The sequence below is a fragment of the Alexandromys fortis genome, unplaced genomic scaffold, assembly GCF_014885135.2.
Source record: "Alexandromys fortis isolate MF-2015 unplaced genomic scaffold, M_Fortis_MF-2015_v1.1 scaffold_162, whole genome shotgun sequence".
Taxonomy (NCBI): domain Eukaryota; kingdom Metazoa; phylum Chordata; class Mammalia; order Rodentia; family Cricetidae; genus Alexandromys; species Alexandromys fortis.
The window spans coordinates 2268424-2291214 of record NW_026068033.1 but is presented as its reverse complement, the minus strand read 5'-3'; the positions used below and the strand labels follow the sequence as shown (position 1 = coordinate 2291214).

General features: G+C 44.7%; 1 protein-coding gene across 4 annotated transcripts in view; it reads right to left on the bottom strand.

Moving 5' to 3' along the window:
* The window catches only part of Itsn1 (intersectin 1), a 173021-nt gene that overhangs the window by 67025 nt on the left and 83205 nt on the right, over nt 1-22791 (bottom strand). For all 4 annotated transcript variants that reach the window (XM_050164745.1, XM_050164744.1, XM_050164742.1 and 1 more), the window contains exons 10-18: nt 21469-21606; nt 19967-20079; nt 18311-18573; nt 17124-17273; nt 16580-16720; nt 11897-11984; nt 11457-11596; nt 3175-3302; nt 693-919 (exon numbers count right to left, since the gene is read on the bottom strand). In XM_050164745.1, coding sequence (XP_050020702.1) covers nt 693-919; nt 3175-3302; nt 11457-11596; nt 11897-11984; nt 16580-16720; nt 17124-17273; nt 18311-18573; nt 19967-20079; nt 21469-21606 — 1388 coding nt within the window. The remainder of the gene's footprint in view (nt 1-692; nt 920-3174; nt 3303-11456; nt 11597-11896; nt 11985-16579; nt 16721-17123; nt 17274-18310; nt 18574-19966; nt 20080-21468; nt 21607-22791) is intronic.

Sequence of the window (22791 nt, the reverse complement as noted above, 5' to 3'; positions counted from 1 at the left end):
CCTGATATTACCTAAGGGATAGCTTTTATTAGTTAACTTTCTCTAAACAAGTTTAGGCCAGTCTTTTATTTATTTAATTTTTTTTTAAAGAGGCAAATTGTATTGAAAGAGCAAAAAAAAAAAAAAAAAAAAAACCAGACTCACTTTGAAATGGCTCAAAACCCAGTGTAGACAAAAAACAAACAATAACAAACAAACAAAAACACTTGAGACAGCTTAGCAACTTCAGGGAAAACTAGAGAAACAATGAGTGATTTCTGCACAATCGGCCAAGCTCAGCATTTGTGACACACACACTAACAGGGTTTGATAACAGGATTCTGGCCACTGGGGTCAGGTCTGCAGAGGCTCCTGGATATCAGTGGAGGGAAGGCTATTTGAACGCTCCTGGGGAGGAAAGAGCTACAGTATCCACACAGAGTCGGTATTAATATAAGCAAGCTGGGAGTGGTGCACGCCTTTAGCCCCAGGACTCAGCAGAGGCAGGCAGAGCTCTTTGAGTCTGAGGCCAGCCTGGTCTACAGAGTGAGCACCTGTCATCAAGATAGAGCCTGATTAGCCAGACATTGCTCGGAGGCTCTGGGAGATGACATCATCTGCTGTACACACACGAACATATATATGGGGTGACTCTGATGGGACCTGCGTCACACAGCGCTCTACCACTGAACAGCCTCCGCCCTGTCTGATACCTGTGGTAGACCAGGGTGCTTGGACAGCTGGCTTAGCCGGGTCTTGGTGCGGATGGAAAAGCCGACTCAGCTTGTCCTGCGCTTCTGGTTTGGTTCTCTCTTCGCCCTCCTTCTTTTTGACACTTTCTTCCCTTTTCAGTTTGTCCTCCTCGTGGGGTTTCCGTGGCCTTGGATGTTCCTCCTGCTGCACATGCTCCAGCCATTGCTTGTCCCTTTCCTGAACTCGTCTGCCAACAAAGATGCTTGATTACAGCGGGGAAGCCCCTCAGATCAACAAAAAGCGCCCCCTAGTCAGAGAGCTGCTGAGCATCAAGGAACGCTACTCTGCACACAGACAACCGAGTCCACAAAACGGCCTCTCTGGCTCTGAGCAAAATGAAATCACATGGTTTAAAAAAAAAAAAAAAACAGAAAGAAAACGATGTATTTCATACAGTGGCAATAAGTGCAAGAAAAAGTACATCTCAATGCTGAAACCGATACTAAACTACAAAAACCCAACCCAAAACCAACCACAGAACACAGATGAACATAGACGCTATGAAAATGGAAACTATCCAGCATACTGAGGATGGGTACTGCCTACGTGAGCGCATGACTATGACATTCTTACAGTTCCCCGCCAGGCGGAGGCACCACACTGACTTGCAGGCCTGTTGCTCCCAAACCTGAAGGTCAATCAGAGGTTAACTGACATCTGGGGCTGGAGAGATGGCACTGGGTGACTTGGGTTGGTCCCAGCATTCACAGGACAGCTAGAACCACCTGTGACTTCAGAACCACAGGATCCAACGACCTCTCCTGGCCTCTGAGACACCACACATACACAGTGCCCAGAGATACATTCAGGCCAAAACCCAAATATACATATGTCTTTTAAAAAGCACAGAAAGGCCAGGTGTGGTGGTGCTCGCCTTTAATCCCAGCACTCTAGAGGCAGAAGCAGGAGAATCTCTGTGAATTCAAAGCCCACCTGGTCTACAGAGTGAGTTCCAAGACAGCCAGGCTACACAGAGAAACCCTATCTCAATGTATACCCCCAACATTTCTCCCCCCCAAAGCACTTAAATATATTTAGTAGAGGGCAAAGAGAGAGAGAGAGAGAGAGAGAGAGAGAGAGAGAGACAGACAGACAGACATAGCGAGTTCTATGGATACATAGAGAAACTGCTTCAATATCCTCCACCTCCAAAAAGTGTCAGAGTGCATCTAATAGAGAGTAAAACATAAGGGATTTATTAGTTAAGTTTTGGGTACTATTTACCAATACGGCTAGTTAGAATGTGTATTACATATTCTATTTGTAGGTTGGTATTTCCTACATTACATTTTCAGCTAACTTCTGAGGAGTGCAGTTTCATGTGGCAGCGTTAGTAAAGCATTTCATGAACTATAGCAACAATTGGGGGCCAGGGAGATGGCTCAGCTGGGAAAGGCGCTTGTGTATATCAAGTCTGACGACGTAAGTTAGACCTGCAGAACTGTATGGCAGAAGAGAACCTACTCTCGGAAGATGTTCTCTAATCTACGCATATGCATAACCACACAAACCTGTACGAATGCACAGGCGCGCGCACACACACACAAACCCTATAACGTGAAGTTGGGGGAAAAACTGAGTTTGAGTTAACTGACACATACAATGAGTCCCACTGTAAGGGGAAAACAACAACAAAAAAGGCCCAGTGTAATAAACTGGAATGAGCTCCCCAGCATTAAAAATAAAAACATACAAACACAAAACAGGCTCAGACGCTCCTATGTGCTCAGAACAAAGCCGGCCTGAAAGACCTCTGCCCACCATCACCGACTCACCCCAAATGTCTAGTGTCCTCCTCTTTTCACGGTAATTTCAATAACCCCTTTTTATAATTTGTAGCAATTCGTTGGGACATTTGGTCATTCTTGTTTCCTGGACTCTAAAATTGACTGAATTTCAAACAGCACACACCCATTAACAAAATCAGAGACACGAAAAGGTAACAAACCAATTCACAGAACGTTACTTGGAAAAATACTACAACTGGCAGGAGCTGAACAGAAACAAAGTATGTTTGTGTCCTGAGAAGCAATGGTGAATCTTCGCCTTTGTACTCAGGCCTAATCTGCAGTTGCAATGAAGAAGAAAGGAGCCTGAGAGGCGCAGTCCTAGCTGGAGAAGCTGTGTGGCCAGCGAGCTCGGGGGCTTGGCTTTCAAACCGCGCACTCTGACCATCACTGTTATTAACGGGCTGTGAACTGGAAACCTATTTTGGTCATTGGCATGCAAATGAGCTAACCAAGTGTCCTAATTCCTTGTCTGCTTCCATTATCCACATAGGAGAGCACTGGGAACTAAGGGAAAACCAGGGCTACTTACATATGCAAAGATTTATATACGCGTGTCTGTTTGCCCACACACATGAGGAATGAAGGTGCCTTTGAGAAGTGAGACCCAGCAGAGCAAACCCCGGTTTCCCCAAGAGGGTCCAGTCGGACTCACCTTTGAGTTTCTTCCTTTTGCTTTTCTAACTCTAGGCTCTTCCGCTCCTGCTCCTTCTGCCTCAGCCGCTCTGCCTCAATGGACTTCTGCTTCTGCAGCTGCTGCTTGCTGTGTATTTCCCTTAGTTCCTGGGAGGAATCAGGGCAGGTTATGAAGACCTGAACAGAAGCACATGAACGGCTGACCAGCACGCAGCGCTTCACAGTGACAAAGCCCCGGACATTGGCAGGGAACTTTTCAGGGTTGACAACTGTTCACTTAGAAATTGAAATCACTATATTTTGGCATAACTGATTACCGGTCATCGTCCCAGAGCACAGTCCAGCAGGCTGCAACACGCTATGTCATCCTTATGACATTTACTTATCTGTGCGGCTGGGGATTGAATCTGGGATTGCACACACTAGGAAGTGTTGTAAGCCACGCACGCCCTTCCCGTACTCCACTTCCAGGGTAAGTTTGTAAAGGACTTTGCCTGTGAGGGGCACTGGGGGAGCAACACTGGAAAAGCCTCTACAGGACTGGAGGGCAACTAGTTTTATGATACTGTGATTTATGAATAAACCTATAGTTATTATGATAACTAATCCATACCAATTTCCCCTAGCTTTGAAAACACACACAGCATTTCATATACAATCACTGTTAAGAATTCTTTAATCCCAGTACTCAGGAGGCAGAGGCAGGCACATCTCTCCAAGCCTGCCTGGTCTACAAAGCGAGTTCCAGGACGGCCAGAGCCACACATAGAAACCCTGTCTCAAAATACCAAACCGATTAACAACAAAACAAACAACCCTCAGCTCCTTCTTAGGAATTTGAGTCCCAAGGATTTGGGGGCTCTCTGTTCTGTGAGCTTCACCCTCCAACACACACTGTGGGGGCTATTTTTCTTCAAATCACATCTATTGGAGAGTCTCTATCCGCACAAAAACCGCATGTGCAGCATCAACTGCCCCCACCAAAGCAGCAGCTACTTTCAAAGTAAGAAGTTACAATTTGATAGCAATCTTTTGCGATTTGATACACCAAGAAATAACTGCAACTTCCTACCAGCCTACTGAAAAACCAAACAAATTATGTGATAAAGTACTTAAGCTCAGAAGTGTAAGAACCTATGACATGAAAATCATGAGGCTAGGGGTCTGGCGTGGCGGGCACAGCATTTGCCTAGTACACGCAAAGTCCCCAGCTTAGTCCCTCCCAAGAGAGAGGTAACTTACTGGAAATGGGGTGGTAGAGAGTGGGAGGTCCTAGAGAGAGGACCGGGGGCGGGGGGGGGCTCCAGTGGGAGAACTAGACAGGACAAGCGGGGAGAACGTGGCTTGATGCAGCCTGGGCTATCCTTGAGGCAGCAGCCCTAGGTATACAGCTGCTGGAATAGGGATACCTGGGGCAGGGCTTAGATAGGAAGGGGACAGAGGCATCAAAGAATGGCCACTGGGGGACAATGACAGAGCCCCACTCTGAAGCTGTGATGGATGATGGGGGAGAGTCTTCTGTTTTGTGTTAATTTCATTGGTTAAATAAAGAGACTGCCTTGGCCCTTTAATAGGACATAAAATTAGGTAGGCAGAGTAAACAGAACAGAATGCTGGGAGGAAGAAGCTGGTTGAAGAGGCCCTCCAGGCTCGAGCTGATGAGTGTCTGAGAAAAAGGCACACGCAACACATATGGCTTAAAATAAATTTTTGGGTTATTGTTGCTTGATTTTGAGACAGGGTCTGTGTAGCCCTACCTGGCACCAAACCCAGAGATCCATTTGTCTCTATCTCTTAAGTGCTATGATTAAAGGCATTTGCCACCATATGTGGCTAAAATAATATTTTTATTACCAGTAACATGAGCAGAATGCTAAAGACAAATGGCCACGTATCTAACAAGAATCCATGAAGGAGCTCTGACCCCGTGAAGGCTGTCAGAGTGCACGCTCCAGGCAGAGAGGGCTCAACATATCTGTCAGAGCCTCAGAGAGTCTCTGATCAATCACCAGTTATAAACCATAACTTAAAAACTGGCAAAGGTCTGTTTCATATTAAAGATAAAATAAAAATCAGCTTGCTTTTAATTTTCTTCCCAAGGCCCAAATGAGAAAACTCACTTCTCTTCCCTGAATAATTGAAGTTTTAGAGTCATAAGACGTCTTTGGACATCCTATGGCATGTGGCCAAATTAATTCAAAAGCAGTATGCTTGACAAAATTGAATATCCAAGAAACTCAGCTATTTTTCCAATGACAGATATGGCTCAATTTCAAGTTCACAGAAGACAGCTGTTCTCTGGCTATGCCAGGGACACAGAACTACTTAATCACTATGGCGGCTTCTCCTTTCCTTGGTCCTAAGAAGAGTCAAAGTGCTGTATCGAGTGAAATATGAAATATTCACGTGAATGGTGTGTGCAGGGTTCTTCCCCATAAAGATGACTTTGCACAAATGCCCATATTGGGAAAAATGAACTGGTATCAGGAGAGGCCAGCACCCAGCCAACCTAGATATCTAACTCTTTAGAATTATGCTGCTTCTTGTTTGTGCCTTAGGCTGTCCTTTAGAGGTAAGAGGCAAAAACATGCTTTTAACTACTAACTGGCCATTCCTAAACTTGACATCACAAATCTAAAAAGTTTTATTACTCTTTTTTTTTTTTTTTTTGAGACAGGGTTTCTCTGTGGCTTTGGAGCCTGTCCTGGAACTAGCTCTGTAAACCAGGCTGGTCTCGAACTCACAGAGATCCGCCTGCCTCTGCCTCCCAAGTACTAGTTTTATTACTCTTAAATTAATCTCATAGGAAACTAATCTGGGGAGCAAGATGAGGAATTCCAGCCACTTGTTTTATGCGTATTTTCAACACCTGTCTGTCTGTCTGTCTATCTATCTATCTATCTATCTATCTATCTATCTATCTATCTATCAATCATCTATCCATCCAGCCATCATCTATCTTATCTTATCTGTCTGTCTGTTTATTGTGTTTGTCATATATGTCAGTCAGAGGACAACTTTTAGGAGTTGGTTTCCTGATTCTATCATGTGGGCTACAGGATTGAATTCTTTTCTTCTCTGATCCACCTTGCTGGCCCTCTTTGGAGTTTTAAGAGAAAATAATAATTCCCAATTGAGTAATAAAACAAAAAAAAAAAACAAAAGAGAAAACAAGTTAATGAGTCCAGAAGATACAGAAACTTAAATCTGATGGAAAAATCTCAAAAAGAATTATTTGAAGACAGAAATGTACATGGCCAAGGAAAACAGATATTCCACTTAACTCCAAATTATAAAGTTTATTCATTAAAAATGGGAAAGGCATAGAGAATTTTTAATTTGTTATGTAAATTCTAAGGTCTATATTAATGTCTAAAAACATGTTCAGAACATTTCTTTTAGACTGAATTCCACACTCACCAACAGCAAGTACTACTCCCCACACCCAACCGTGAGAGGCATCTGACCCTACGCTCTCTGCTACAGAAGAGAAAGCCAGGAGCCTTCCCGCAGGAAGCCTGCAATGCTCCGCTGTTTCCAGACAGAGAAACCGACTTCGTGTGTCCTGAAAACGCTGAATTCCCTCCCCCACAACTGTCTCAGCTGCACATGGGGAAATCTGCCATTATAGTAGGTGTGTGCTATGTACTATAGAACGCTACCTCTGAAGCAGAAAGTTGTTGGGCAAATGAAGATAAGGAGGAGAAAAAAAATGTTCAGGAGGCTGTCTTTGTTCCTTTATCTGATAACCTTTTCTTAAATATTTTACAACCTTATAGAAAAGGCCCACATTTTACCTACAAAATCTCAACTAACCAAATCAGCCTGCTGGTGTGACCCAGAATCTAATACTTAATGCCTGCTGTCTGTTTTCCATCTGGGGAGTAATTGGTTCATACTCAAGGAATCTATTTGAAGTTGCCACAATCAGTTAAAGATTTTATTATTTCTGGGCAGGAGTGGCCTTTTCCAAAGGACATGTACGTAAAAATAGAATTCCATTTTGAACAAAGGGAGACGGTAGATGTGAAGTGGACAGACGTCTGTCCATCATGGAGGCACCACCGCTAGGTGCGCTTTCTCCCGCAGTCTCGCCAGTCCTCTTTCCGTCCCTGTCTCCCTCCGCACGCATCTGTCCTGATTTCTCATTCTGTTCTTTTCTCCCCTTGCTGCTAACAGTCTGCCTCTCACTGCCTTCACAGTGAATGAGCCCACCATGAAAGCCAGTGTCTGAAACCAAGAGCATAAAAGCCTTACTTAAGCCAGCAACCTTATTTACCATGACTGGTACTCAGTTCAATAGCCATTCAGTTCCTAGCTATCGTCATGGACAGAATCTCTGATGATCCTGCACTTAAAATAAGAAATCAGATTTCCTAAGTATATATGGACCATGGTTCTGAGTTCTGAATCTTCCCTAAATACTCAGATTTCACTAAGAAATAAACAAAATATGGTCGACTTTTGTAATAATACACCAATCGCAACTCTGCCCATACATAATGGGAAAATACTCATAGAACTAATTGCCCTCTTTTCCATTTTTATACTGGTAAATTCAATTATCTAAAATGTTGTTATTAAGAGACTACAACACCTTGTCCTGCTCGTGAGTTAGCACTCACACCTCCTCATACACAGCTTGCTGGTCCCCCGTCATCACTATGAGCAAGACGTCTCGGGGATCCCTGCTAGCACTCATCCGGAGGGCAGACTGACGCACAGAGCGGGCGATGGTCATCGTCCTGAGCCTGAGACCTTTACAAAGACGTCTAAGTGGATGATGTGGCCAGGACTGTAAGGCTCCTCCCACTCTGCTTCCTCCATTGCCACTGACGTTCAAACGTTTAAATGTTAGGATGTGTCCAGTAGCACTCAGCCACGAGACAGGACCAACAAGGATGCAACTTCTGAACAGGAAACACAAAGCCTCACCTCTCTGGGCACTGGGGTCTTTGTATTTGGCACGCAATAAGTTTTATAAACTATAAGCCATGTTTATGCAGCTATTTAACATTATGGTTAAAATCCTGGAATATAATTAGACTGTCGGTGCTAAGGAAAACTGTATCTATACCCACCAACACTGCCAAAGAGCCCCTGTGAAAGCAGAGAGCAGACTGAGGTGGAAAGGTCGAGCATTTGCGGACATGAGTTAAACCTGAAGTCACGAGCAGTGTCCTCACTCTAAGAATGCAAGCTTACAGTTAGTCATAGTTTCAGTGGGGACGAAGTGCCTGTCACTGAGCTCTGCAGTTCTAAGACGCGGGTTCCGATATGAAACAAAGGCCTGCTGATCTGCCTACAGCAAGACACTGCGGCAGTGGTGGTGGTGCACGCCTTTAATCCTAGCACTCAGAAAGTAGAAGCAGGAGGATCTTTGTGAGTTTGAGGTCAACCTGGTTAACAGAGTGAGTTCTAGGACAGCAAGGGCTACACAGAGAGACCCTGTCTCGAAAAAAACTAAAAAGAAAAAAAAAAGACTTAAGAATTTCCACACTGTTTATCAGCTAGAGAGAACAGATATGTAATTCTTCCTAAAATAAATAAAGAAAATGGGAAAAGCCCTCAGAGGAAAGAATGAATTTGAAGTAGACTTTCTAGACAAAGGGACAAATTAGATTATGTAATTATGTTATTTGCCTATAAAAAATAATAAACATCCTTAGGCTTTACTTCTCTGCCACAAAACTAGACAATTTATACCCACACATGTGCAGTCTTACCCTATACCACGAGTGCTACTGGGGTCTGATTATTTTTTGCGGCCTCCAAGACCAACAAGGTATGAGCATGCGTGGAGGCAGAGCCTCACTTTTGAGACAAGTGCTTCACACGGCCTCAGGGTCCTAGGCAGCTGGGTTAGCTCTGTTAGGAGCCCAGACAGCGACTGCCTTCATCCTGCCTGGGAACGCACAACCTACAGGAGCATGAACTAAATCTGCTAACGCCTAATTTACTGTCCGGCTTTCTTTTGAGGAGGAGGGCTGAGAGTAGAGCAAGCTAGGTGTGGGGGATGACTGGGCACTGACGGGGCTCCTCTCTGGGCAAGACAGAAGTCAGTCTTGCTCCATTGACTCCAGTGGCTCGGAAGCGCTGCTGTATGGAGAGGACTCAAACACCAGGGTCGGGTCGGGGCTCCTTCTGGTCTAATCCCTACGAGAAACGATGGTTGCTAATGAACACGGAGTCTCTCCTCAGGGAAGGTGCTTTGTATATCTTCCAGTGTGCTGGAATAAGGAGCAGCAGGAGACCACAAAGAAACTAAATGCTAACTCAGCCCGGCCCCTCTGTTGTCTCAACAGAATGACAAATCTTTTGGTTCTGCAACAACCTTTCTGTTTTGGTTTCTACAGGCTTCACAGGAATCTTAGAAGCAACAAACCACAGACAACAAAATACCTTCACCTGACCCTGGAAGAGGACGTCAGGCTACAAATAACACAGCCATGTTTGCAGTTGCCACGTGAACTTTACAGTTAATGAAAAGCCAAATAAGAATTAAAACGTAAGAAAGGTTATAATTTTAAAATAAGCATATTTGGGAAAAAGCCAGTGTGTGGGGAAGCTAAGATTAACCTTTGAGAACCTTTGATACCATAGGTATCTACAATTAAACACTAGTCACAGAGCAACTCAGCCCTTTAAGGGTGTTGTTCTCTTTAGCAATGGCAACAGTGGTGACCCCCGATGGCATTTAATCCACAAATCTGAGCATTAGTTAAGTCTTTGCCTAGAGCTTCTTTCCTAACATCTGAAACTTGTCTTAGAAAAGTCATCAACATTCAGGCAAAAAGCTGTGTTCTTTCTGTGTTCGGGAGAAGCTGAGTAATACTCACGGAGTTCTTGAAAACATTGTAAAAGTGTTTCAGTGTAAAATTATTGCTTAAAACAGCAGTGAGTTACAATGGGAGCAAATGGGATCATGTTTACTGTACTTGTGGAAAGAGAGTGCACAGATGCACCTCCAATGCTGATACGGCACACACACACTTTCATGTGCTCAAATACAGAACACAGGCAGTACACACACACACACACACACACACACACACACACACACACACACACGCTCAACACGAAAGTAATGTGAAAAAAAAAAAAACCCACTAAGTTGGCTAAATAGAACTCCCAAAGGGCAAGCACTTTCCTGGAATTGTACAATTGAGAAAGTTCATTACCCAACGCTGGAAGAACTGCACAAATATTTTAACTTGGATGTCTAGACAATCTGGCATGGACTCTCAATCCAGAGGGTAACAACAACAACAACAAAAAATCTCAAATATGCTTCCTAATTTAAAAATTCTCTTTTAGCAGGAAAGGAATTTTGCTTCTTAGTATCAGAAGCTAAATGGCTCATACACAGTAAAGTATGAGGAATTTTAAGGTAGAAATCTAAAACAAGTTATTTTTTAAAAAATGTAACATCCAATTTCTGATAAGAACATAAAATCTACCTAAATCTAAAACAATATGTATTAATTATTATAAGAAGTGGGTTTTTCTATCCTGCTTTTTTTTTTTAAAGATTTATTTATTTATTATGTACACAGTATTCAGCCTCCATGTATGTCTGCAGGCCAGAAGAGGGCACCAGATCTCATTACAGATGGTTGTGAGCCACCATGTGGTTGCTGGGAATTGAACTCAGGACCTCTGGAAAAGCAGCTGGTGCTCTTAACCTCTGAGCCGTCTCTCCAGCCTCCTCTATCCTGCTTTGAACTCACAGAGAGTCACCTGCCTTAGCTTCTGAGTTCTGGGATTAAAGGCATATATTATCATACCCAATGTAAGTCTACATTATTTAGACAATAAAACACCAGACTAGAAAGAGGCCTTTTTGTGGTGTTTCCCTGAGTTATTGTGCAGTGTGACAAAGCCACTGACAGCCATGCTAGACACAACAGCAATGACCCCACTAAACAGTAAAGTTTTTAAAAGGCATTTAAAAATGAAAGGTGACAAACAGGTCTACACTTAAGCATGACATTAAAGGAATGGCAGAAAAATCTCAGCTTTAAATGAAAGCATCCGAACACATGAAAGAGCACGTGAGCCTTACTCCTGCACGTGGTGTGGAAATACCAGGCAAAAACAAAGAAATTGGTAAAACTATAATGTGGAGCAGGGCCAATCCCACAGCCCTAACTCATAGATGGCAAAGAAGGTGGGTACAGCTGAGGGCACGGTGACATGCGCTGTACGGAAGGCCTGAACCACTGCACAAACCAGGGCGACAAATCTGCCTGGGATTCAGCGTCACCTCGTCGTCACAGGGTAGGCACACACAGCAGTCACCTTCAGCTGGTTGTTGAAAACATCGATCTCCTGCAGCTTTGACCTGGTCTCTCTCTCCACCTCGTCCAGCTGCTCTCGGAGCTGCTGCCGGGCCAGCTCTTTGGCTTCCAAGGCTCTTTTGAGGGTAAGAAGCGAATCTCCTATTGCAGAAGAGCACAGGAGACAGCCTTAGCTAGCAGGGAGGAACATGCCAAACGTTCACATCACTGGAGGGAATTCCTGCTGACAAAGGGGAGGGGGTGGAAGCTGAGGAACACTACTTAGTGATAAAAACAAACTCATGGCTGGCACGAAGCCTGAGGAAAGGGCGGCCATACTTAAAGAAGACACCTTGTAGTGCTCGGGACGCTAAGGACGGCGCAGCTCTGGCTCTGAGGCAGGCCTGGTCTAGACAGAGAAACTGTCTCTAAAGGACAAACAGACAGAGAAGTAGCACCCACTGTGCAAGCTGTTCTGTTGAACTTGCTTTAGTTGGTCACTGAGTATCTGTTTTTCTGGAATAAGTCTTCCAAGTGTTTGCTGAGATTCCTAAAAGAGAGAGGAAAAAAACAGCAATGAGTGACTGAACCTCAGAGAAGCCAGCACCAGAGCCCTCACCCCAGACACTCCCCATCTCATCCCGGATCTTCTAGGCACTGAACTGCCATTCTCACCAAGGAACTAACTCAAGGGCAGACACTTTTTCCCTAGGATGAAGTAGGACAGCTACAGCTCCCCTGGTTCTGCTTGAGACATACTGGGTATTTATAAGATTTAGAAAATGGAATCCCAGTAGGTCTGAGAGAGATTCAAGCTCTCTGGAGCAGAGCTCCAGCGCAAATGCTGGGGATGAGTTACCGCCGTTCTGTTCTGGGCCCTGGTACTCAGCACAAGGCACTGGAGCAGGCCACAGAACTCAGGAAGACATTTGTCATAGCTAGGATTCTAGATGCTACCCATGTTTTCCATCATACAGGAATTTTAAACATAAAAGTCCTGAACCAACCCCTTTTTCTCTTTTTTCTTTTTCAAACTGGCATAAGAAAAAAGCTAAAACCACACTGTATAAAGAAGGCTATTTGGAGTTCTGACGGGTAACGTGCCAAGCACAGTATTGGTTTAAGTTCAGCTGAAATGATCCTGTAGTCACTTTAGTGAACTGGCAGCCTTGCTGATTTACTTGGCATTTATTTCTACCTTAGGGAGAGAAAAATGACTCTTGTTGTGAGAAACAAATGCCCAAGGAAGAATTTCCTGCAGAGGTTCCGAACCAGGCTCTTCGGAATCCACCTGCAGACACACATACACCAGCGTCTGCAGGATGAGTGCTGGACCTGCACGGTAGGAGGTTAACTCAACAGACAGGATTCAGGAAGCTCCCAGGCTATGGGTAACCCACTGCAAGACTTTCACAAAACAAAACACACAGCAATCTTTGTCCCAGGAAGCAAACCCCATGTTCCTTTACTTGCTCTGCCTCAGGCAAGGCCTCTTACCAACCCACCCCCCAAAGTTCCTTTCTTGACCAAGATGAAGAAGCATCAAGAAGAACCCTGTTCCAACCACTGGGATTGTCTCACTCACGCAAACAACACTTTAAAATTCATAACTCAGGCTGAACATGGCTCAGGGGGTAAGATGGTCCAGTGCTGTTTTTGCAGAGGACCCAAGTTTGATCCCCAGCTGTCTTCGTTAGGGTTTCTATTGCTGTGAAGAGATACCATGACCACGGCAGCTCTTATAAAACAAAGACATTTAATTGGGGTGGCTTACAGTTCAAGTTCAGTTCATTATAATTATGGCGGGAAACCTGGCAGCATGCAGGCAGACATGATGCTGGAGTAGGAGTTAAGAGGCCTACACTTGATCTGCAGGCAGAAGAAGGAAGACTATGTGCCCATTCACGACTAACTGGAGTGTTTGAAACCTCAAAGCCCGCCTCCACAGTGACACACTTCCTCCAACAAGGCCACTCCCTATGGGCCAAGCACTCACATACAGGAGTCTTTGTGGTCACTGCTATTCAAACCCACACCAGCACTCAGCTCCTAACTGCCTATGACTCCAGCTCTAGGGAGTCTTTCTCTGACTCTCACTCTTTCTTATTTATTTAATTATTTGTTTACTTGTTTATTATTTATTTATTGAGGCAGGGTTTTTCTGTGTAGCCTGGCTGTCCTGGTACTAGCTCTGTAGACCAAGCTGGCCTTGAACTCAGAGATCCACCTGCCTCTGCCTCCTGACTGCTGGGATTAAAGGTGTGTGCCACCACCATCTGGCTGAAAGGAAAATCTTCCAGACTTAACACCTGTACACTGAAGACTAAAAAATATTCCTGAAATATGTATTGACACAAAGACTGAGGCCATGTGATTAGATATCGTTAAAACAAATCTTTTCAGATTAATCTATAAATGTGATGGAATTCAAAAAGTCTAAGATTTAAAACAAAAACAAAAACCTAACAAGCTATTCCTACAATTTATTTGGAAATGAGGGGGGGGGGGGCTGGAGAGATGGCTCAGTGGTTAAGAGCACTGACTGCTCTTCCAGAAGACCTGGGTTCAATTTTCAGCACCCACATGGCAGTTTGCAACTGTCTGTAACTCCAGGTCCAGGGGATCTGATACCTTCACACCAATGCACATAAAATAAAGTTAAATAAATTATATATATATAAAAAAACAACTAAGAATAGACATAAGAAAAAAGAAAACCTGGGCAGTGGTGGCACACGTTTTCAATCCCAGCACTCAGGAGGCAGAGGCAGGCAGATCTCTCTGAGTTCAAGGCCAGCCTGGTCTATAGAGTGGGTTCCAGGATAGGCTCCAAAGCTACAGAGAAACCCTGTTTCGAAAAAAAAGGGGGGGGGAATAATAACAGAGAATTCATACTACTTACAGCCATAATTATCAACAGGTTGGGAGAAAGGACAGGCAGAGCAATGCAAAATAAACCTCTACAAGAATATTCAATTACCTCTCAACAGCTACCAAGGAACTTCAAAGGGAGAGTTCAATAAATGATGTTGAGTATCTATATATATGGACAACAGATCAATCTTAACCTGTATGTAATAATCAACTTAAAATAGATTTGGACCCAACCACAAGGAAGTCCTCAAAGAAAGCACAGACTTTCTCACTGGTGATGGGGGGAGTCATGATTTCTTAGAACCAAAGGATAATTTAGCAAACTGAGCCTTATCAAATGCAAAACATCTGCCCTTTAGAAAAAAAAAAACCAAAAATGATAAGCAAGCGGGGCACGTAGGCACATGCCTGTGAAACTTGGAAAGAAAGGAGAGACTCCAGTGACTGCCACAGGCATGAAGCATGTGGGAACAAAGCTGGCCTAGTCTACAGAGACTTTCAGACCAGCCAGGGACACACGGCACTATCCTGTCTCAAAAACCAACCAAACAAAACACAACAAACAAAAGAAGTGAGTGAAGGCCGCGGGTAAAATGGTTGAAAATATATACCTGCAAAACAAGTTGTCTGATAAATAGCTTGCTGGTTAAAAACAACACAAGGAGCTCACCGTTCTTCAAGCCAATAAAAATGGATGAAAGATTTGTCCAAGTGCTTCAACAAAACACACAAAGACACACACCAATATGCATCCCAACCGGCACACCATAGCACTAGCATGCAGAGACTCACAAACTAAAGTCACAGTGCTAAATTCCCAACAGAAGTAACAAATTCAAAGTAAAAATTCAAATGCTGGTGAGGACAGGGAACAGCCACACCACTCACCGACATGCTGGCCAGAAAGTAAGCGTGCAAACGCCACTAACGGCCACTCATGAAACTCATGAGGAATAGCAATTCACACTGAAAAGTTTACCCAGGAGCAAAGCATTCATCTACACAAGACTTACACAGAAATTCTCATTGCAGTTTTACTCAAAAAAAAAAATCCCAAGCCGGGCCAGCATGATGACTTGGGGGTAGATGTTCCAAGCCCGGCTACCTGAACCCGCGTGGTAGACATCTACATGCACTGTGCCCACACACACAACAAAAATGCAGTAAAAAAATTTTAAACTCTACAACTAGATAAATGATGGAATGCTTCCTAGAGACTAAAATGGGAACCTACTTATTCACTCACTGTGACGAAATCCCCTAGCCAGCATGCTGAGAGAAAAGGCCTTACAGACGCATTTCAAACCTACCGAAAACATCAGCATTAAGTGATGCTCCTATAGTTCAATCTTTGATAGCAAAGCAAGTGACAACATCACACATCTGGATAGGCAGATGGAGGCAGAAATACTAACAGCATTCCACCAAATCCCCACCTAGTCACCTCCATGGTTGCTTCACATAACTACCAAAACGCTTGATCCCAGTAATCACCACAGTAAAACCAACATCCCACCGATGGACAGAGGCCACCTCTGGGGCCTGCCTCCCACCTGCTCCACCCAGCAGTCCGGGTACTGTCACTCTGGAACTGGCCCCCACAGCCTGGGGTGACCTCAGGACAGACACTGCTCTTCCCTGCCTTGAGTTTGAGCTCATCAGTTTCAGGTCTTCACTCAAACACTATCCTCACAGAAGTGCCTGTCCAGAAGACCTGAGTTAAGCTGAAAATTTTCCTAATACCTAAGTTCCTCCTCTCCCATTCCCACTCAGCCAGGTTGAGCTTTCCTGATCTGAAACCTTCTGTGTGAACTCTACACCCTGAAATGCTTTTTGAAGATTGGCAAGAAGCCTCAAGTGGAAAATTCAACACCTGGCCTGAGAGTTACACTGTAGATGCGCTAAAAAATATCACAAAATTATTTTCAAGTTCTGCATATAAGGAATATATATGCACCATAAAGTTCCTATCTAAATAGACTGGGCTCCTTTCCCCAAGATACTCAGTATACATATGCAAATATTCTAAAGTCAAAAAAAGAAAGCCTAGAATCTTAAGCAGCTCTTGTCCTAGGTGCTGCGGGAGAGAAGCTCAATCTTTACATACTTTACTACGTGGTTAGTGACCTCCACCACTTGGCTGCCCACAGGTGCCCAGCACACACAAGACCCAACCTATCTATCTCCTCCTGGCCCTCGATGCCCAATGAATGGTGGGCGGTGAACATTTACTGAATAAGCAAATGAATTAAAACCCAGACAGGGAATCACCTGTAACTGCTGCTGTAAGTGGGTGATTTCGGCAATTCTCAGCTCTCTCGACTTGTTTGTGCTCTCGATTTCCTGCCTTTGGGTTGTCAGTCGACATCTGATATCCTGAAGTTTTCCTTCTAGTTGATGCTTTTTGTCATTCTTCAACAAATGAAAGAGAGCAGGGGGTGAGGGCGATGGCTGATGTCCCCTGGGCTGGGCTGATGTCCTCTGAGCTGGGCTGATGTCCCCTGCACTGGGCTGATGTCCCCTGGGCTGGGCTGATGTCCCCTATGCTGGGCTGATGTCCCTTGGGCTGGGCTGATGTCCCCTGCGCTGGGCTGATGTCCCCTGTACTGGGCTGATGTCCCCTGCGCTGGGCTGATGTCTTCTGTGCTGGGCTGATGTCCCCTGCACTGGGCTGATGATCCCTGCTCTGGGCTGATGTCCCCTGCGCTGGGCTGATGTCCCCTGCTCTGGGCTGATGTCCCCTGCTCTGGGCTGATGTCGCCTGCTCTGGGCTGATGTCCCCTGTGCTGGGCTGAACCTAAGGACGGGCACTCACCAGAGCTTCTAGCTCGAACTCCAGAGTCTTCCTCCTCGCCTTCAGGACGACAATGCCCTCCTGCTCTTTGTTCCTCTGATTCAGGAGTTCTTGTCTTCGGTTCCGCTCCCATTCAAGTTGTCGCTGCCGTTCAAGTTCCCGTTTTGCGGCCTGTGGTTACAGCTTATTAGTTTCCTAATCCTAACACTAGGCGATGTTTCTTAAGAACATCTAGGAAGCCCCTCCTTCTAAAGGTGAGATATCGCGCTGTCAGAGCTCACACAGCACGGGTTCTGATTGTGAGAGTCTCACGACACAGACGGAAGGCAACAGAGCCGCCCACACTGGAGCCCATTCTTCTCGACTCCCAGAAAGCATGGTGGACTATGTAAATGTGTATTTTTCTTAGCTAGCAAAATCAAACTAAAATCCTCAAGGGCAAAAACAAACAAACTCGATTTTCTCCTATTGAAAGAGAAGTTACTACATGTAAGTTGAATGGTCCTGTCCAGATGTTCCCGAGGTGTCTGCATGGGTGTCACTGGTTAACCTCCCCTAAGGTGAAAATCCCAAATCTAACTTTCTGAGTAGACTTTTTAAGATAAAAGCTGCAGTTTCAAAGTGTCAACTAGCCTACACTGACTGCTTGGCAGAGCTCATGTGCTTAGTGTGAGCAAGCTCTAGATTACACGGCAATGCCCTGAGGACACACACACTGAGGGTCACTCTGTTTCTCCAGGAACCACAGATGTCAACATCTGCTTAGCACTGCCGTGTTCACTCCCCAGCACCACATAAAACAAAACCCTGTTAGCATGTGTACATACATGCTTGAACACAAGGCTGCTAATGACAACACACTTTTTCTAAACCAATAACTACAAGATGAAAACAAAACATATTTAAAGAAAGACTTTTCTTTACATTGTATTCACTTGGAAGAAGAGCAGCATTGCTTTTGCAGCAATATACTCAAACAAGGACAAAGAAGGAGCCGATTCCCCTATCCGGGTCTAGCACCAAATTCACCACTTCTACAGAAAGGTAAATAAAGACAGCATGTAAGTAGCAATTCCAAGGCACTGGGAGGTGACTGGGTGGGCCATGCCGTGTCTGGAATAGACGGTAGATGACTGGACAACTCACAAGAAAAGAACAGTGTGCCTGTAAGCTGTGACCCCCCAGACGCAGGGAGCGCCTCTGCCCACCTCTCGCCTCTCGATTTCTTTCCTTCTTTCCTCCTCCCTCTGCCGCTCCAGTTCCCGCTGCTTCTCCAGCTGCTTCTCCAGCTCCAGCTGTCTTTTGCGCTCCTGTTCCTGGCGCTCCCGCTCTTTCCTCTCTTGCTCAGCGCGCTCCAGCTGAGCCAAACGCTCCTGCTCTTTGCGCTGCTGCTCCAGGAGGGCTTGCCTGCGCTTCTCCAGCTCCAGATTGCCGCGTTCAAAATTCTCCCGCTTCTTATCCTCAAATGTTACTTTAAAACAAAGGACACATCAATAATGAAAAGAATCGTCACTTTCAAAGAAAACCTCAGAAGCATACTTTCAGTTTCAACCCAAACCCAGAATTGCCCAAGGTCCTTATGATGATATCCTAAATGAGGGGGTGGGGGGGGGGGGAGAAGAGTGCAAAGCCAAAATACTCTGCCAAGGTCCTTTCCTATTTTAAGGCCATAAATGAATGTTTACTGCCAACAGAAAGAAACAACCCCAAATCTAAGAATTCTTGTATTTATTTGAGGATGAGACTTGATTTCCACAGAACGTGAACCAGTCCCTACACAAGCAGTGACGACTCATTCTATGGAGGTGTGTCCACTACTCTTCACACACGCTCTCAGCCTCACTCGCATACCTGAAATCTCAGAACACACAGGACTCAGGAAGGAAGATCCAGGCCAGCCTGAGCCACATACAAAGATGCTTGTGCCTCAGAAAACAAGCCCTCACCCTGAGAGTATAATCACAGCAATATTTAAATTTTTCACTGTACTTAACACACAGCCTAGCTCATAGATCATTTATAACAAGTATTTTAGCATTACACATAATTGAAAAGCAGTTTAATCAGCTGGAAGAGTGAGTGCCTCAGTCAATCAATTAACTGGGGAGCACTGAAAATACAGCCAAGTTACACTAGCAAAGCGGTTATGACAAAGAGACTTATTAATAATTTCAACTGCTTCTTAGTATCATTACCATGTCATTAATAATTCAGAGCCATCTCATTTCAGACTAACTTAATAGCATAATAGGTTTGCCATTGAAAATGAGGGTTACTTAAAATCAGTTCACATTAATATTAATATACTTTCCTTCTGTTTCCAAGTCCCCAGTTCTCCTAGACTAGCGAAATAAAATACCAATAGGTGACTCAATTTTCTACTGTGGATTGTTGATACCAAGAAACTCTCTTAACACCAAAGTTAAGTGCTATGGATTTCATGGGTGACATTTATAGAAGTTTTTGTCTTTTTTCTTTTCTTTTTTTCTTTTTGTTTTTTGTTTTTCCAGAAAGGGTTCCTGTATGTAACACTAGCTGTCCTGAAAGTTTCTCTGTAGCCCAAGCTGGCCTCAAATTCACAGAGATCCACCTGCCCCTGCCTCCGAGTACTTGGATTAAAGGCGTGTGCACCAACCACTGCCCGGCTATTTTTACAGAAGTTTTATTTCACGGCAGGAACAGGTTTCTGTTAGGCAGTGGGATGAAGGTGTATTAGCAGAGCACACAGCAATCTCATTGCTCAGCAGTGGTTCCAAAGGTGCCTGTCTCCTGCCTACGGGCAGCTGAAGAAACGGCCAAGTGCCAGAAGCTGACTTCATCTCCATTTCTGCCGTCAGTCAACCGATCCGCTGTGGGTTGCTCACCAGGTAGCTTCTTCTCTAACTGCTGCTCATCCTCTGAAGCTGGCTCCTCGGGCAACCTCTGATCCACAGACGAAGAGTTTATGACGGACATCCCACTGCCGGAGCGAACCCTTCTGCAGAAAGAAAGGAAGGACAGGGAGGGCCGACTACAGCACACCCTGGAGCAGGTGTCAGTGAAAGTGAGAAAAAGCAGAGATTTGGTTTTCTCTAACTTATAAAGGTTTTCAAATGGGCATTTAAATGCCATCAGATTCCGAGCGCCAAACTTGCTCACGATGTCGCGCATTGTTAGAGACGTAATTCAGTGGTGGCACATGCCTGGATGTACACGATCCTGGGGTCTCCAAACCATCGCGGTCCCCATTTAGAATTGCCACGAGTTAGAACAACCCATGAGGGCTGAATTTGTAACCATGCAGTAAGTAAGTGTTGGTGGCTATTACCTTTACTCTTGGAAGTAATTCTCAGCTTCCCCAAGGAAGGCAACAGTGCAGCTAACTGGAACTAACACTTTTCCCTTTAGAAACCCTACTTTAGTACCCTACACACAAAATATATTTGTGATTCTGAAAATAAACCGACTCGTTTATTAATAAATGTCATATTAAACCCTCAACCTTCGTCTTTTAAAACAACCTTTCAGCCAGGTGATGGTGGCACAAGCCTTTATGCCAGCTCTCAAAAGGCAGAGGCAGGTGGATTCTGAGAGTTCAAGGCCAGCCTGGTTTCCAGAGTGAATTCTACGACAGCCAAGGCTATAGAGTGAGATCCTGACAAAAAACCAAAACGAATCTCTCTACTTTTTAGTGCTTTTTAGAAAACATCATCTTGAGATGTGTCTCTCATGGGTTCCTAGAGCTGAGGGGTTGCTGCCTGCCAAAGCTTTCCCCCTGTGTATTCCCTACCTTGCTCCCAGTACGACACAAAGCAGATACTGATGGCTCTGTGGCTCTTCGTTTTAGAGAGACTGTGCCCAAGTCTCTCCTGAGATCTGAGGACTCTGAATATAAGTGTAGATTTTCTTTGTCTTTTGTTCAGTAAATGGACCATTCTGGGATGCTGTGCTCACACATGGCAGGTGCGAGCGGGGATGTCAATCCCAGCAGGCTTCTCCTGACTGCATCTCGTAAGCACTCTTGACATCTCTACGGAGTATGTTTCAGAAATTACCTTCCTGATTATAATTTCTACATTGCCAGCATTTTGTTTCCTCTTGAATGTGCGTGACTGGCAGGTGTGACCTCTGATTTCGGACATGCCCCCCCTGTTTGTATAATTTCTGGGGAGCTTCAGTGATAGATGGGCACAAAATGGATAACCCTAGACTTTTACTTGATGCTTTTACTAGAAGGAATGTGGAAGTGCTTAGGAGAATGGATCAGGACCAGGGCCAGCACTGACCTAAAGGCTCTTCTTTCAGACAGTTCATCTTCAAGCCAGGAAAGGGAAACAGCCAAGTTTGGAATCCATGCAAATTCCTTCAGGAATCAAATGTTACTTACCTAAAGGAAGGAGGAATGTATTCTGGAGGCAGAACAAGTGGCAGGGGTTGGCCAGACATGGCAACATCAATTAGGTGCATAGCCAGGATAAATTCTTCTGCTGTGAGTTTTCCGTCTTGATCAATGTCAGAAAGATTCCTAAATCAAAAAATTCACGCAATCCAGTTCAGGAAAATGCATGCTTCTTCTTGTTCACCAGTGATCTGAAATCCTACTTCCTGACTCTGCTCCTACGCCAACAGTCCACACAGCTGGAACTGTCTTTGGCATCCAACAAATGCTAACCATGCCCATGACGATCCCTTTAGTCCTTGAAGGCATTTAAAGTACATTGTTCTCAAGTTCTTGTAATGTTAACATGCTATGTGCTAGACAAAGGACTGACAAACGGTAACACAGCAGATTACTTTAAGGTTTGTAAGCTACACCAGCCCTGTTTGTTCGTGATGAAAACCACTGACAATTTGTAAACAAATGGGCATGTCCACATTCACAATAAAACCACCTACAAAAATGGGTGCAGGTCACACCCCAGCACTGGCCATTCACTCATTTAGGGATTTATCTTCGTGTCTCCAACCCCCCTCTAGAATTGGGGCGTGTCTCCCTCCTCATTCTAGCACTCCAATTACCATCAAGCTTGTGATGAACTTGCTCAAACAAGCTAATCCCAGTAAAGAGCGGATTCTTCCAGACAAGAGAAGGAGGCGAGAGAGCACACATTTGTTCACAAGGTCACGTTTGCCGGCTACTATATAGGTGTAATTTCCACAAGGAAACAGTGTTCCCTGTAGAGGGCAATCATGCACATACATCTCTGACGCAATGGTCAATGACAGGGCTACCACAGTGGTATGAGAGGCCAGGACCAGCCGAGTGCCCACATTTCCTGTAGCTCACTTCTCCCTGCCCGGCCCATGGGTCTGTTCCCTGCTCTATTTCTCCCCTCTTTCGATGATGTGCATCCTTTAAATGGAGCAGAAAGCCACAAATCCACCCGTCATCTTCTTTATATGCTGCACTCTCAGCTACTCCAAGGTAAATCGAACTAAAAGGTGTTAAAACTCTTCCCCTTCCCCCATAAACTGGCTAAATAGGGCCACAAACATGAAAGCATCTTTTTAGTGCAAAGAAGGAAAATTCATCCTTGCTCGTGTTCTCCCTCCATCTGCTCCTCATTGGGACCTTGGGAGCTCAGTCCAGTGCTCCAGTGTGGGTCTCTGTCTCTATCTCCATCCATCACCAGATGAAGGTTCTATGGTGATATGAAAGATATTCGTCAGTATTGCTATAGGATAGGGTCATTTCAGGTTCCCTATCCTC